Consider the following 17,748-nt stretch of genomic DNA (forward strand, 5'->3'; position numbering starts at 1 on the left):
TTTATATCATAGTATTTCGTGATATTTGTTCTTCCCATATAAATCTGTCTCATAATAAACTCATGATAGAAACCAGGATTCAAATGTTCTATTTGCGCCAGACGGGCGTTTCCTCTACACAACACCCATCAGTGACGCTCGAATAAAAAAAAGTTAAAAGGGCCAAATAGAGTTTGAAGTTGAGGAGCATTGAGAAACAAAAATTCCTAAATGTTTTCCAAATATACAGCTAAGGTAATCTATTCCTGAGGTTTAAAAGCCTCTTATTAACTTATCCCTTCTATAAGTGTCTATGTTCATCCGTCCCATAACCTATTCCTTCTATAAGTGTGTATGCCCACCCGTCCCAGAACTTGTGCAAATTATAAGTGTCTGTGCCAATTGTATATCATACAATCAACAACAGTGAGCATCAGGATACTGCATCGACATCTTCCGACAGTTTGTTTGCAAAAAGGGCTTAGATATGTAATTTTGATCTTGCTTGAAAAAAGCAATCGACAGATATACAGTACACCAACGCAACTGAGACGTGTGACTTATTAGCGGAACTCAAATCAAAACAGTGTGAAGATGAAAAAAATTATAAACCAAAAATGTCAAACAAGTTGTTCCAAATTTGTCTAATATATGCCTGGGTTTTCCGTTGTATTTTGTAATGACAAAATCAAATTTAACAACTTCTGGGCTTTTAAGAAATGTAGCGAAACACTTTGTGGTAGAAAAAGTATGAAAATTCATAGTCTCAAAAGGTTTAGTTTAAACATAATTATTTATAGTGGATTGGGAAACAAGTTATTGCAACTAATATTAATCCCTTTTCACTTTGTGGGTGCGAGTTCTGCCTTGTAGCGGCATTAGCCTGCTCTTTTTCGAAATCTACAAAGGTATTGAAATACTAGGCAAAAGCTCTTTACTTAAAATCATGGAAACGGTTTTAAATCTCACTCGATGACCATAAATTGTACATAAATACCAAAGGGACATAAAAACTCATAAGTTAAAAATAATCTGACAACGCCTTTGCAAAAAAGAAAAAAAAAACAAAATACAAACAACAGTGTAAAAAACACCACATTGAAAACAGAAGACTGAGCAACACAAATCCCTACAAAAACATGGCCTGGTAGCAGGTGCTCCGGAAGGGTAAACTATTCCTGCTACACACTTTCACAAATTTATAGTCTTAAAACCATCGATGTCCAGTTTGTGCTTTATATCCTTTACTGAACACACAAATATATAACAAACAAAATGAAGATACATTATCTGCAACTGACAAGGGAGATAACTTGCACAATCTGGTACTTATATCTAAATCTATCATTGTTTGTGGTCTAGTTTCATCTGAACCCTTGGATACCTTGCCGGAAAAGACAGTGCTTCATTTCGTATTAAAATATTTGATTACACATCTGACATCTTCAGAGAGTCTTAAATAATAATCAGAAAATACCGCTGAGATTTCTTAAATTCATTTGCAGAGATGCCTTCTCAAGAAACCAGCTTTGCAAGGCGAGAAAAGAAATTCATCAAATGACAAAGTCACTACGTAAAAGTAGTAATTTTCTACAAATGATAAATTTATTTTCTGCATACGGAAAACAAGATTTCGACTGCCGAGTCTTATTAAAATTAATGGACAATGTCAGAGGAATCACGAGAAGACTTGGAAAGGTTTCTGATCAATCTTTAAGCAAAAACCTACAATATCTCACTAATATGCATTTATAAATGAGAAATGTCGAATGGGAAAGAAAAATGACTTTTTTAACAAAGAATCCGAGTTTCTTAAACGTGTGACCCAGAATCTCACATGCAAATTCTTTAGAGATGTCTTAAAGGAGCTTATTACGAAAATCAATTTCAGTTTTTGAAATCAATTTTGTTTTCTTTTTATCTGGCTTGTAAATCCGGTGTAATCTCCGTGTTTTAGTTGATGGACCGACATCGATTCTGACATTTATAACCGTTATAATTTGTTCACATTTCATTTTAAGTTGATTATAACTTTGGATTTTATAACTTAATTGTTTTTCTCTGTATTCTAATTTTAATACTGACTACATTTCTACTGTAAATATGTCTTAAAACTGGATGTAAAATAACAAATGTCAACAAAACCTGGCGTGAGAAAGATTCTGATATATTGTTTCTTTTGTACACCAACTAATCCGTTTTATTTTGTAAAATCTTTATGTACAATGCATTTTATTGTTTAAACATATATTCGTTCGTAACGGAAGTTGTAAAAAGTTGCACCACAAGAAAAATGCATATATTCATTTAGAAAAACATATTGAAGAGCATTTAAAGTGGGAGGTAAATACATATAGACGTGTTTATACAAATAAAATATATGTAAGAGGCATATCAGTTGTTAGGCTTTCTTTGTAAATTGGATGTTTTCTACTATAAAATTCGACTACTATAAAATAATGAGTTTTGGCCACGGTTGCCAATGAGACAACTCTCTACCAAGGACCAAATTACATTAAAAAAAGTTCGCAACTGTAGGTGACTGTACGGCCGGCTTTAACAATTTGGAAACCCATACTGCGTGGTTAACTATGTTAAAAGGTCCCGACATGACAAATGTAAAATAATTTAAAATAGAAAACTTACAGTCTAATTTTAGTAAAAAAACAATAAACAATACAAAAAACAAACACATATGATATACAGCAAGCTTTATATATTTACAATTGTACAGTCCTATTCCCAAATTTATGTTTCGTCCTATGGTTGCCGTTCTTTAGAAAAAAAAATGTATCGAGTAAACAAAATATTTTCGTACGGGAGGGAAAATCTTAGATTTAGAATTTTTTCAAGATTGGGATAACTAAATGAAGTGAGCATGAAATGTTAGAAACGATGATTTCTATCCCTTGTAAATAATAACAAATAAAATGTAACTCAGACAAAAGATGAAAGACAACGAACGTTTGTCTGTTGTTTCTAATGACTTTGTAATTTCTCTACAATTTTACGACTTAAAGACAATCGCAATTCTTTACAGAAAAATACCGGTCTTTACTTCTGCATTCAAACTTGAGACCGCTAACGTTCAAAACCTCAGTACAATATCAAATTTCCATGGATATCGGTAATGGCTCTTCAACTTATGCAAGTCCTTAAATAGAAGACATTTTTCTGCTATTAAACCACAATTTCACAGGTGATAAAATGTTTAATTGAATGGGTTGTAACTTCTTTAAACACACATACTTTATTCAGAATAGGACCATTAATATCCATCGCTTTCCTGTATAAAACTGAAGCTTAGAAGTCTCAATGGGCATCTAATTGCTCATGAAGCGGTGTTTTAAATCTTTGAAGAAAGATGGGATGAAAAATGGCCACCATTAATAACACAAGTGTCTTAAAAGCCCTCCCTGGCAATGAGAGATTCGGTCAAAGGTCCGGAATAACTCTACGGTAAATATTCATCGAATTCTGTTTGTCGGTAGCAGGAGGGACTGTAAATCATCCAATTATCTTTTCTTCAAAATATTTGACAATTCATTTTTCATTCTTGCATCTGGGTTGTATGCACATGTGCACAATTTGCATAGCATCACCGTCCGTAGATTCAATCAGTACAATTATTTGTTTTCTCTTAGTTAGCCAATTTTGCTTAAAATCATCAATATCAATTTGATAATCTGGATTATTGGGATTCATAGAATCAATTATTAATTTGAAAAACAAATCAAAAACGTATGTTGAAAGATCTGTATTTCATTTTTCAGTTATATCAAGGATGTTTTCATCACGATTGTCGCATACCTGACTTGATTATGAAATATAGTTTTTTTTTTATATGACAGTTTCTTTTTGTTTTTCTGTATTTTATCAGTGTGTTACTATAACTTTTCACTGTGGAATTTACGTTTCTTATGGGCAGAGACATGTATTATATGTCTCTGTTATGGGTTATGTTATCCATTTAGTTATCATTAATTTCGCGATTTGATGACTTTTTGAAAAATAAAGAATAATCGTTAAATAAACGATACTTTTTAAAGACTTGGGCAAACTAAAATCGATATTTATATATTCTTGCCATTTATGAGGAATATACTCCAACGATAATAAAAAGTTGTGTACCCTCACTTATAAAATAAAGGATTTTTTTTCAATATTTCTTACTCAAATACATAGTTCTCCTTGTCTTTAGAAAACTCTGCCTTCTAAATTATCTAACGTTATAATACAACAATTCTATTTTTTCTTAAAAGCTTATATTGTTTTAGTATAAGTCGATCGTCCATATACTGAAATTAAAATATCTAAAAAGAAAAAAGATAATTTAAAACACAATTCATTCTATAACAGCGTGCATACAAGTGTTTGGTTGGTTGGTTGGTTTGTTTTGGTATGGATGAAAATAAGTAAACTTACCATTAGTTTACCAAGATTGGAGTATATATCTATAGTACAATGTAACAAAGGATGCATTGGGATGGACCGAGAGGGACTATTCATAGTTGGTTATATATATTTTTTAAATCGTTCGAAGCATTTGTTTATTGTTAGATTAATTATTATGTCTTATGTTGTGGTGACATTTTCTTCGTGTTCGAAAGGCTAGTAAAATAAATAAAAACACAAAAAAATAAAAAACAAAAACAAAACAAAACAAAACCAACGCTATCTCCATGGAAAGGTTTTTATTATAAATTTTCTTCGATCAATTTCTCAGTTTTACGCTATAATGTAAAATGAAATCAGCAAACGATAAAGATTTTGAGTTTTAAAATTATTTAATCTCTTTTACTATATTCTTGAAATCATTGAAATTCTGCACTGTCTGTGTAATCCCCTGTATAGCTGTTTCAAAACTTTCTTAAAATTATAACTAGGTTATTTTGAATTCAAAAACATCCCTTCTAGTTTTAAGACACTCAAGTTCTGATAGTTATGATCACTGTATGATGATATAAATATTATTGTAACCTTAAAGAGAATAGGATATCACTTCTTTCAATTTATTCTTTTACTATTTTTGGTCTACAAATATTCTTTATATGAATGTGTACTGTATATAATATCATTTTCGATATTATGACAGACAATTAAAGACGGGCAAAATAAAGTCATCATAATCGCATAATTTTCAAATAATTCATTTGTACAGAACCTTAGTTCTGGTGAATTTTGTCAATATATCTTCCTTTTTTCACTAACTATTCCTGTCTATTGTTACTACTGGGGAGCACTATTTAAAACTTGTACAAACCGCAAAATTGAAATTGAAGAGTTCAATAATAAACGATAAATTTCATTCAGTGGTCTACACATGCATGCCATCAGGCTTTCAGTCGAAACTTAAAAGTTCTTAGATGTGGTCGCGGGCGTGTATGATTTGTACAAAAGTTATAAAATACTTTGAAAATCAATTTGCACACAGGAACGTATGCCAGACCATTTGGTGATATTTTAAACTATTTATTTCAAAATATGTATCATGATAGGCATGAAATATAGATTAATAAAACTCTACACCTTTTATAAATTGTGCAGTGCGTTTTATGAAAAACCGTTTACAGTTTTCGAACCTCTAATACCTGTGAAACCATACTTCGTTTTCAAACCTCGAATACCGGTTGTAACCATGTACAGTTTTCGAACTTAGCTAGGTTCATAACACTCTGTGGGTGTTTATGGTATCATTGGGTGAATTTAAGTGCTTCTTCGAATAAAGAGTTAAAACCACAATATATATACATATGAATCAAGATGTTTATACCTACCTTGAACTGTGCTTACCCGTCCGTCCCTCTTGTCCTAAGACCAAAGTTCAACGTACAAATGAGAAACGAAGACTTACTTTATTTACATTTCTTAATTGCCTTCTTTTCTCTGTGGACAAGGAAACAAAGGTCAAGATTAATATTTGCTTTATTCCTATTGATTCAAGCCAAGTATTGTAGTCCAGTGCTTTTATAAGGGATCTGATTTTGGCTTCATTTTTTAATAAAGCGGTTTGCTCAGCATCCTATAAATAATGAGGTCCAGCTTTTAATATGAAAATAAGAAGATGTGGTATGATTGCCAACTACATGAACCCACCAGTTTGACTTGATATAAAGTAGATATAGCCTATATCATAGTTCAGGCCCTACATACAATGAATGGTTCTCTTTTGAATTTTTCTTTATCAATACTCATACTAAATTTCCAAATGTACAAAAGTACTTTTTTTTTGTTCATGAAAATTCTCCACAATCTATGTCAATTTTGAAGAGAAAAAATCTGCTGAAAAATAAATTGGCCTTGACTATTTTAGAGGGTCCACAAATTTATTTTATTTGCGATTTAAAAAAAAAAAGATACTAGTAGTTTTCAAAAAATATTTATTGTATACATGATGAATTGAAAAATAATGCATTAAAATTACAAAATTTGATTTCGAATTAAACAAAATCCTACCACTTTATTATAAATGAGTTAAAAATTAAAAATTTTACTAGTACTAGTATTTATTTTGGGTAAAAACGAAATTTTTACTAATAATAAAATATAAAAACCGTTACTTATCTATCTCCATTTCCGAAATATATAAAGGATGATATCATAAAATAACTATAAATAGCTTAATTTTAACTCGTTAAATATGAAAAATTGAAAAAGATTTCTGATAACGTGTTAGACTTCAATTTGTCTTATTTCTTCGTTGTTTATAGGTAATAATTATACTATCTTATCGATGTTCACATCAGTGTGAAAAAATCTTCAAATAACTCAAAATTGATTTATGTTGAAATCGACAGTCCTAAATTTTATTTTTGAGAATTTTGCGATTTGTAATTGTGCTTATATATAATAAAGTTTTATTATTTCGTATGGTACATTTTAAAGGATTTTACATAAAAACCTTTTTGCAGAATTAAATAAATAAAAAAAGCATTTATTATAATTCAAAGGTCTCAATTTCATACATTGATATTTGTCGATTGTAATTCGAGTTACCATGAAAACTGTTAAATTGAAATTAATTTGTTAGGTTCAGCGATTTGAAAACTATATAGTTTCAATTTGATATAAAATGGAAATTAATCAATTATTCAGAAGAGAAATACGGGAACTAAAACATTGTGGTAATGTAGCTGATTAATTTGTATTTGTACAATTTAGACAATAACATTTATTTTATCAAAAAATAAATTATTAACTTAAAAAATGAATCTACTTAAGACTAGGGAAAATTGCTAATATTATTTATCCAATTACAAAATTACCCAAAATTTAAAGTATTATTTTTTTGATGAAAATATGATTGAACTTATTCATTATATTTTTTTTCTTGTTTCCAACCAAACTCCCAAGTTCTGCAAGTCTTCAATAGCAGTCTTTAATTCTCTTTGATCTTTCGCCATTTCGTTGTTTTTCTTGTTTTTTCCAAAAGAATTAGCATATTTAAGAATACAATGAAAATATTGAAAACTCGTTACACGCTTCTTTACCTTGTAACAAAGGGTTTAACGATAAAAGTGTATCAGTATAGATAAAACATAATTCAATAGTTATATTTTGCCCGGAAGCTTATTTTAACAGACAGTAACTTTCTCCCGTCAAATTTTGATTCATATCAGAACAGGCGGGAATATTAATTTCATTGGCTAACCAAATCACGTGACTTTTGCCTATAGAAAATGGGAGGGCGAAGATGACTTTAATATGTGTTCGTAACGAGTTGGAATTATTTACAACCAATATTGTCAAAATTAATGATCATGAGTTCGTTTTTGATGAACCCTAATTCATACACGGAGCCGAAATTTCCTCCGACGGACGAATATTCTCAGTCAAATTATATACCAAATAATGCATCTGATTACTATAGACAAAATTACCAAAATTCCTATGGATATGGTGATCATAGACGTTACAGTGAGGACAAATATACACCACATAATTATATTCCGTGTCCGACACCGCCAGAGACAGTTTCAGCCGCCCGGGCTTCTCCACCTTCTCAAGGATACGGACGGGGGACTACTACAGCTCTAAGTAACGGTTTTACACCTGCTACACAGCCTGCTCAAGTCTCTTCATCTCCTAGTCCTCCGTCTGTGACGTCATCGGATGAGGATTCATCTCCTAAAAGTGCGTGTGCTCAGACAAATTCGGACGGACAGCCAGTTATATATCCATGGATGAGGAAAAGTCAAGGAAATAACCCAGGTATGTACATTTTATGAGAAACAGACATATTGTAACCTGATAGTCTTTAAATCCTTGATTTTGTAGAGTGGGTAACACGAAACTGTTACTGTACACATTCAAATGAAAAGGATTTGTTGAAGTCATTCTATAAAATGTCTATATATTGTTTATTTAGTTATTTTGCAATACACATATTTCATCAATGTCAGATAGAAGGAGTTGCTTTCATACATATTGTGTAAAAACAAACGTATGTAACAAAAAACAAACAAACAGCGCTATGATCAATTGTACACATGAACAGAGTGAAAGTGTTGCTATGTTATTTTTTTATTTACGTCAACATGGGTTAAAACATAAATGTGGTTAAGTCATTAAAATTGACAAGAATTAAACAAATTCCTTTGCTCAGTTATTTCCTGTTTTTGTAAAAATGTTCAAAATATTTAAGTACTCGAACGCTAAATATGATATATTATTTATAATGTGCAAAAACATATTCGTTGGGTATACTTTTCAGCTCAAAGAGATTATAACTAATTTAAATGTACAAAAAATGGGTATGCAATACCATAAAGACTGTTTTGGCCCAACAGGGCACGTGTAGAATTAATAATTCATTTATTATCCGGATAAAAGGGCTACAAATTACCCTTAAATATTAATTACCGTCTCCCTTCTCACCTTTCACTACTGATGACCAATAATTATATTATTCTTAATGGGTCATAAATCAGTTATATTGTCGTTTATTTGTTGTTGATAACATTAATAGTGCTATCTTTAGCGCTTCTGAATTGTTAATATCAATTAAGTATTTGTACACCCCGAAGAAATTACAGTACACTTTAATATACTTGTGTATTAAGTAGTATAAATAATTTAATATTATTCAGGCATATCTTTAAATATTGTAGACTGCTATCATAATTCTATTTTTTAAACTGTCCAAACAAATGTTTTTGTTTATCGTAGTTGGTCTGATTTCGAGAAAATATTTCGTTAAATCATGGAATAGTATACTGTCTATATAATATGTCCCAAGTCAGGTTAAATATTTAAAATGTTTAACATATCAGTGATCATAATACTCAATAAAAACGGTTGTATTACTAGTTATTTTTATTCGGTCATTATAAAAGGCTTCACGTAGATTCTCATTTACTACAAATATTTTTATTGTAAATAATTCCGTGTACTTTTACTATTTCATATTGTCATTAGGAAAGATAAAATTTAAATTTAATATTCTCTTGTCGTTGTGACCGTCCGAAAACATTCATATTTAAAGTTTTTATTACATTTTTTTTATTGAAATTTACTATCGCATATGTAAATAAACAACAGAGTTTTTGAATTCCTTGACATGTGATACACATCATAAGATATGTAAATTAGATAGATTTTCCGTGATTGATGACTTTTCGTTAAGAAAACCCATTGAGAAAAGAACCTTAGAAACCATTAAATTTATAGTATTTATCATTGAACTGTTTTCAACCTGTACGATCGGTACGGCATACCGTAATTTAGCACAAAAAAAAAATCTGTACTTTTAGAAGTAAAAAAAAATCAAAAAAACACGCGGCCGTGTCTGTTTTAGAAAATTCTTGGAAATTTACACTATGAAATATGCACATGCTTGTTTTAAGACTCAAGGTCACAAACATTTTCTATTAATTATTTTCGTGCGAATTTAAATACCTAGCTTAATTACATTTTGAATATCAACAAATTTTTATCCTTGGTATTTCTAATGTTTTATCAAAAACATTGACTGTTTGATATTTTGACAAAATTCTTTCACTAGAAAATGAAATTAAAACAAAACAAAATGTTTACCCTTAACCCTGTCAATCTTTAATATGGCATTTATCGCATATTTAGAAAGTGTCTTCTTCAATTAAACACAAAGTATGCTTAATATAGGACCCAATTGTAGTGGCTATCTGATAGCTATTTTTTTCTTCCGCCAACAAATCCAATCTGTGTCAAACAGGAAAAATAAATGTATATGAAAAGTGATAAACTATGTCAAATTGTGGCATTTTTTTATTTGTGACAATGAGGTATATGTCACTTAATCCTATTTCTTTTGTTAAGGGATTGTCTTCTTTCAATACAAAATTTTGTTTATGACCGTAATTTTCCATACATCCTTTATATTTTAAACTTTTCTTAAGACTTGTTGGTAGAAAGTGTTTAAATCAATGGCGTCAATTTGATGTCACTTTCTAAACATTCATGCTGGATTTGTTTCGCATTTTAACATTAATATTTTAAGGGTGTAAGAAAACTATATTAAATAAATATTTTTTTTAACTTTGAGTTCGATGGACCGAAGATGCGCCATGCATTTTGATAATAAAATTTATAATTTAAAACATGCGATGAAATTTTGTTCAATGTTTTTTCGTGTCAATATTACTGCTTTTCTTTCAAATTTGAAACCAAGCTTTATTAATAAATATCGAGAAAATTTAATAAATTATGCATTTTCTTGTTTTCTGAATATTTAATAGGCTTCGATACAGTTGTAGCGATATAATTATAATAATTATACACGAAATTTCAGGAATATTGGCGCACTTCATCAAATGAACTTTGTTTCCCTTTTGCCGTCATTAATTTGATTAAAGCATGAGAGATGAAATATTATTTCACATATTCCGAAAAAGGTCAGGAATCATTTCTCATGCGCCAATATAATTATACCAAATGTCACTAGACGATGGCTCTATTCATATTGAAATTTTCTCAGCCAAGGTTAGCTTATTTAAGTGTATATCGTAATTAACATACCGTATACAAATGTTAAAAAGTACAATTTGAAACATTTTTCACTGAGATACATATTCAAGTGTTTTTAATATGTTAAGCGAATTTGAGGAAATAAACACAACATAAGACAAGATCGAAACTGTAGTCTCCATTCTTTTCGTATTTGTTAATAAGTTAAATCAAACAAATTTGGGAGAACAAAAAGAGGACTTGAACCATTCTAAAATGTATATATAAAATAGCAAAGTATTACAAACATCACAATTTGTATTTGCTGAACAGGTTTATTTAAGTAAGCATGCTTCGTATTCAGAAGCCAACTAGTTTGGAATTCGTTTCAGTAATATTTTTAAATAAATAGTCTTATCTTAAAACAATCTTGACACTTGTTCGAAAGAAGTTTTCTGGTATTAACACCTAAACCACTATCTACAATTAACACAAAAGAAAAACAAAACATTTTCTCTTTGAAATATGAAATAACACCATTTTACTTGAGACCTAGAAATCTTTAAAATTGATTAAATGTATGCAGTGACCAATTCTATTCTTTTGCCGTGAAAAGTGACAACGCACAGTAACTGTATTTGTTAACCGGATGTTAGTTGTTCCGTTGCATGTTGTACACTTAAATTGGTTAACCGCATTTTGAAGAGGATTCTTTTATGATGTAACTTTGCGGATCCTATTGACAAAGTAACGAGAAAACAATGTCACAGAAAATTGAAAACACAAGCCTGTGTAATCCTCTTTTGTATTCTTTAGATGATGCAGATGAGCTAAATTTAATAGCAAAAATTGATAACAGACGACTGTCATATGGCGCCATTTTTTTTTTATTGACACGAACGAATTTCGTTTCTGTTGTATCAATTTAGGACGATCGAACAATTTAAGATATGTGTGCCATTTTTCCTATAAAAAAATATATTTATCCATTATAAAAGGCAGATGGGATATGGCTTTTTGAAGGGTACATTTCATATTACTATTTCAATTTACGACTACCGTAAATAAGTCACCAATGCTTGCATCCATGAGCAGAATGAGCGGATTCTTTTTAATTAATTGATAACGTCCGTCTTCCCGCAAAATATTACAGGATACATAAAAAATCAACACCCTATAATAAGACATCAAACATGCCTAGAAGGTGGTGACATATATATTGTTTGTTTATGGAACAGGACCTACTTTTGTGTATCCATATTGACATAACACTTACATGTACCCTACAGACACAACAACAACAACGGACATTTATCATTATTCGTGTTACTGACCACCACTGGTCAAACTATATAAAGACTCCCTGACCCTTGACCAGCTAGGATTTCTTTTGCCTTACGTTTTTATATTTTCAATTTCAATGCAGATTTTGTATTGTCCTGTTGTTTTTTTTAGTGATAAAACCGAAACACTCGTACACAATCGTAGAAAAATGTAGATTTTGGGCGAAATAATAACACAACGACACTTTAATCAAAATTCAGATTTAAATATAAAGTTTTATAGTTTTATATGTTTAAAACTTCATTTATCAGACTGTTGCTGTATTTTGATGGAATATATGTAGTGATTTCCCCCAACTCTTGATATTTTTACTTTTGTACATCATGTGCTTGTAAACTTTCGACTTTGGTAGCACTTACTGGAGACAGACAAAACTTTATTGGTGTACCCTTACTTCCACTTGAAAATGATGATGTGCTACATAGGACTGATGGCTTTTTTGTTTTTATGCGCTTATATTAATTCCACAACTCGACTGCAAAAAAAAGTCATTAACATCTTGGTTTTATGGTGTTGAAATCTATTTTTAACTTAAATATGATTTAGAGTGACTATTCGACGCTTTTTAAACTTAGTAATTAAAATACCTTTGTTTCCAAGTTAGATTTTATAAGAAACTAATAAGCAATTCTATATATTTATTTTAATTTTAATAATAAAGTGCACCTGCTTGTTATAATTAAGGGTCGTAATTTATAAACTAAGCACCTTCTAACTAATTGTCTCGAAGTTTCGAAGTGGTCGTTTCTATTTAGATGTGTATATAATAATGATTGTCACAAAATAACTTAAATCAGTCTGAATACAATTTTGATTTCCAAAACATCTAATGGTGAAATAAGGCGGCTTTAGTTTACCAATTTTCAAAACTCGTTAATCGAGATCGAGATCGAGATCGAGATCGAGAGAGAGATCGAGATCGAGATCGAGATAGAGAGAGAGAGAGAGAGAGAGAGAGAGAGAGAGAGAGAGAGAGAGAGAGAGAGAGAGAGAGAGAGAGAGAGAGAGAGAGAGAGAGAGAGAGAGAGAGAGAGAGAGAGAGAGAGAGAGAGAGAGAGAGAGAGAGAGAGAGAGAGAGAGAGAGAGAGAGAGAGAGAGAGAGAGAGAGAGAGAGAGAGAGAGAGAGAGAGAGAGAGAGAGAGAGAGAGAGAGAGAGAGAGAGAGAGTTTTCAAGAATTGAACAGTAGCAAGAAAATTTGTAAATACTCATAAGTATATGGTGTAATATACATAAGTTACTGAAAGAAACGTATATATCAATTGAAAACTATATATTACTCTACTAACAAATACAAATACATACTAGTGTCAAATAAATATTAATTCATTATAAAAAAAATGTACTAATTAATAAATAAAGATACCATAATAAATTGAACTGGTATGATATATATATATTTAATAATGCTATTTAAAAAGAAATTTATAATCACATATGTTTACCGCTTACTTCATATTTCTGACATCTTCAGCTCGGAAATTACAAGAACATCAATTTCATTTCTCAAGAATGTAAGAAAATAAATGTGAACAAATCATAAAAAAAAACATAAATAAAACTGCCTTTTATTTGTCTTATCACCAACCGATGATGTACAAAAATATCGGAGTTTTCATCATAAATAATGACTTTTTAATGAGTTTCTCATTTTTCAAAACACTTTATTTTGTATGCCTGTCTCCTAAACAGCTGCAGATTGACATTAAAACCTTTAAAATGTTTTAATTTACCAGGCATAACATTTTTTGGTTTGTAATTATTAAAATTCTTTTTTATTTTCTTCTTTTTAATTTTTTATATTAAATGCGATGAAATAAAGACTGTCACTTTATTCTGGTCTAGACATCTATTTGTATCATTTAGTCTTTTTCTTTTTCTCTTTGTTTCATTTCGTTAAAAGGTCAGCTGCAAAGACACAAACAAAATACTAATGAGTTAGAGGCATAGTGTACTTGTGACTGGTATATTTTTTTCTTTTTATGCCCCAAAAATCATTAGAGTTGTCATTATTTGTATAGACACCGCTTATCTGGCCGCTATCGAAAAATGTTAACTATAAATATGATAAAACTTTAAAAATAATCTTGACTCGATTATCTAAACTATTGTTTTATAAAGTTCAAGATTATATTCATTTCAATAGTAATGTTCTTTGTAGTCTAATTGGCTAATATCGATTTTCAATTTACTGTGATACGGCTGATTTTGTCACATTAAGTTATCCTTCCGAGAATGTAATGCCCATTTAAAGCATTTATGGTTCATGACGCTAATAGGAATTCGAGATAAATAACGTGAAAATAACGTAACAAACGAGATGATACACAGTTTGTTTTAATTTTTCCACTTGTCCTGCCGGAAATTTCCCTAATAGATTAAAAATATCTACTATACACGAAAAACAAAATAAATTCAATATACACATATATATATATATATATATATATATATATATACTCATGACAGAATTGTCTATAAAGAGGTATTCTCTACCACAGTTATATCACTTGAAAAATATTAATTTAGAAATGTTTCTCCGTTGTCAAAGAAATGATGCAACTAGATTTTTTGCAACTATATTAGACTGCTATAAAGATACGTGCTTAACTTCGAAAATAATTTTATGAAAGTTTATCAAAATATTATCTAAACCGTCCGACATTTTCACAACCAAACAATTAAAAATATGTCTGGCCTGTGTCAATGTTTTACATTTGCTACCAAAGACGTTGCGTGAGAGACGCTCTATACACAAATATTTGTCGAAAATAAAACCCGTTTGAACACATATCCAACTCGTTTTTAGCACATCTTTTCAAGCTATGAATATATAATGGAATTAATACTCATCCTTGAGGACTTGACAGTATGGCATATATAGAAACAGAAAATAAATGGTTTGTTTGCGTGCAGATTACATCGATGGAGTTTCTGCAGAATATCAAGCTTTTTGAGTTTTGTTTTGATCAACATGAATAACAGTTAATATTGACAAATGGCGGTTGTCGTGAAGATAATAAATTGAAAACATCAAGGGAGGAAAGTACATCGGAAACAATGATGATCGTAGCAGACGTTAGCACTTGTGCGCCATCTTGATGTCTATTTAATATCACTAATGTTTAAACAATATTTTATTTATTTTTGTAAGAAAACTTCATCAAACGTATACCCTGTTACTTTTCTTTTGAATATATTTTTTGCACATAAACATTCGCTTTTTCTTATCACCATTTATCAGAAAATCTGCAAGCGGTGTGCACTCGATTCCCGTGTATAAATCTCATATCCAACAGTTGATGGATTTGATAATTGTTTTCGTCATGCTGCACTTCATGGACTTGCAAACATCTTGCAGTTTAAAATGTATCTTTTTCTATTTATTTCTAGTGCTAACTAAATTTTAATAACTTCAGTGACCTATGACAGTTCTCTTTGTTCCGTTTAAGTCATGTATGTGCTTTTGAATCCGCGACTCAGAGTTATATATATTTTGCTTCTCGGAACTTCAATCTTGATTGTTTTTAGTTAGGGTAAATAAAATATGAACGTAGATGAATGTAGGCTAGTTTACACCACTTTGGATCATATAGCTCTTCACGTGTTTAGGTACTTATACATCATTGGCTTTCCCATATTATTTTGGCTTTGAGAATACCTGATGAAGGTAAATTCTGGAAGGCACTGTAGATGAATAAAATTAATAAAGTGTTATTTTCATAATTATTCTATACCAATAGATTTAGACAGGCGATGGAATAGGGACTTCGATTAGATAAGCTAAAATATTTCTGCTAACCACATATAGTAAATTCTCTGTACATTTGTACAAAGTAATTTGAGTAAGCTTTTGCATAGAAATAATAGGTCTATGAGAATTTTTAAAACAATTGACATTGCACAGCACTGTAAATTATAAGTACAATGTAGGGGCAAGAGTTTTGACAATTAAGCGCCACACTAAATGGTACTTATACTAGTTTTAACCTAAATAAAATTATGATTTATATTGGCTATATAAAAAAATGTGTGTTTTCTTTTGCAGGAGACAATATAATTTCGGATTCTAAACGGAACAGAACTGCATATACCCGACATCAGGTGCTTGAATTGGAAAAGGAATTTCATTTTAACCGATACCTCACGAGGCGAAGACGAATAGAAATTGCACATACTTTGTGTTTATCTGAGAGACAAATAAAAATATGGTTCCAGAACAGAAGAATGAAATGGAAAAAGGAACATAAATTGCCAAATACGAAAACGAGGCTTATGGACACTGTTACATCACCAATGGACACACACCATCAGTATCTTCATGCTATGGGACTACATCCCGGCGATTTAACGCAAATCTAGTCAATTATAGTTAAAAATTGTGATTTTTATTTCCATGACAATATTGATATGTGACTACAAATTTCATCTACAAATGAGATTTTTATACCAAAGATGATTTGATTTATAAAATCCGGACTATTTCGAATTGCACAGTCTACAAAAAGTGACGTTACAACACGCGTTTGTGGGCCTGTGTTTATTTATAAATCCGACATTTATGTCCCCCTGTGAGCATTGTTTATTTGTATATAATGTTGAGATTGTTATGATAATTGTTGTTTCAGTGATGAATGTTTTTGTCTTCAGATCGTAAAAGTAAAGTGTAAAAAATACTACGTTTCAATTTCATTTTTCATCATTCAAGAATATTGATGTCATATAATTGCTATACGCTATAACCAGTTTCTATAACGCATGATTTTTCCCCGATTCCTTGGTCCTCTAGTAGTTTCCCCGCTTAGTCAAGAAAAATATTTCGACTGCGGCAACCTCGGTTTGAGTTATACTGGCATCCTGTTAGTTTCTGGGTGAAACCACCAAGCAAGACGTCTGTGAACACACTTCGACATGTATATATAGATTTATTTGATACTGTAATTGTTTCAAAAATTAAGATTAAAACTTTTCAGTTGAAATTAATTTTAGACAGTTTTTAGCAATTCTATCTGCTCCAATTTTAATATATGGTCCTGCATGTATAGTCGCATCCATTGCGTACTTACTTTTTAACTGTTAATGTACTTGGTATAGGCTAGTTCATAAAGAGGAATTATCTGTAAGTTCAATTGATATCCGAGAATCACTGGCAAGGATTTCCATAGTATTAAGAAAGACTATCAAATTAATAGAATACAAAGAGGACTTTTGCATTATTATGAAATAAATTTTGAAAAAAAATCACTTAATACATTTCGCTTTTCTATATATATATATATATATATATATATAGATATTTACCTTCACCAGAAACGCTTAAAGCTGAATATTTCAAATATGATGTATAAGAACCGAAACAGTTGAAGACTTGATAATTTTAAAAACATTCAAAGACTGCCCAAAAAAAAGCAATTATTAAAAATACCAACAAAACATTATGAAGAAAACAAGAATAAAAAAAATATAAGGAATAGCAAACTAAGCAAGCCCCCTTTGATTTTGGT

The 17,748-nt window shown here is 30.4% G+C and overlaps 1 protein-coding gene across 1 annotated transcript; it reads left to right on the top strand.

The window, feature by feature from the left end:
• The first annotated feature begins 7,665 nt into the window (after positions 1-7,665).
• LOC143062711 (homeobox protein Hox-B4a-like) lies at positions 7,666-16,920 on the top strand. Its single transcript, XM_076234469.1, has 2 exons — positions 7,666-8,190; positions 16,293-16,920. Exons 1-2 carry the CDS (start codon positions 7,734-7,736, stop codon positions 16,604-16,606), a joined length of 771 nt encoding a protein of 256 aa, XP_076090584.1. The 5' UTR covers positions 7,666-7,733; the 3' UTR covers positions 16,607-16,920.
• The last annotated feature ends 828 nt before the right edge of the window (positions 16,921-17,748 follow it).

This window comes from Mytilus galloprovincialis, chromosome 2, assembly GCF_965363235.1.
Source record: "Mytilus galloprovincialis chromosome 2, xbMytGall1.hap1.1, whole genome shotgun sequence".
NCBI classification, from domain to species: Eukaryota; Metazoa; Mollusca; class Bivalvia; order Mytilida; family Mytilidae; genus Mytilus; species Mytilus galloprovincialis.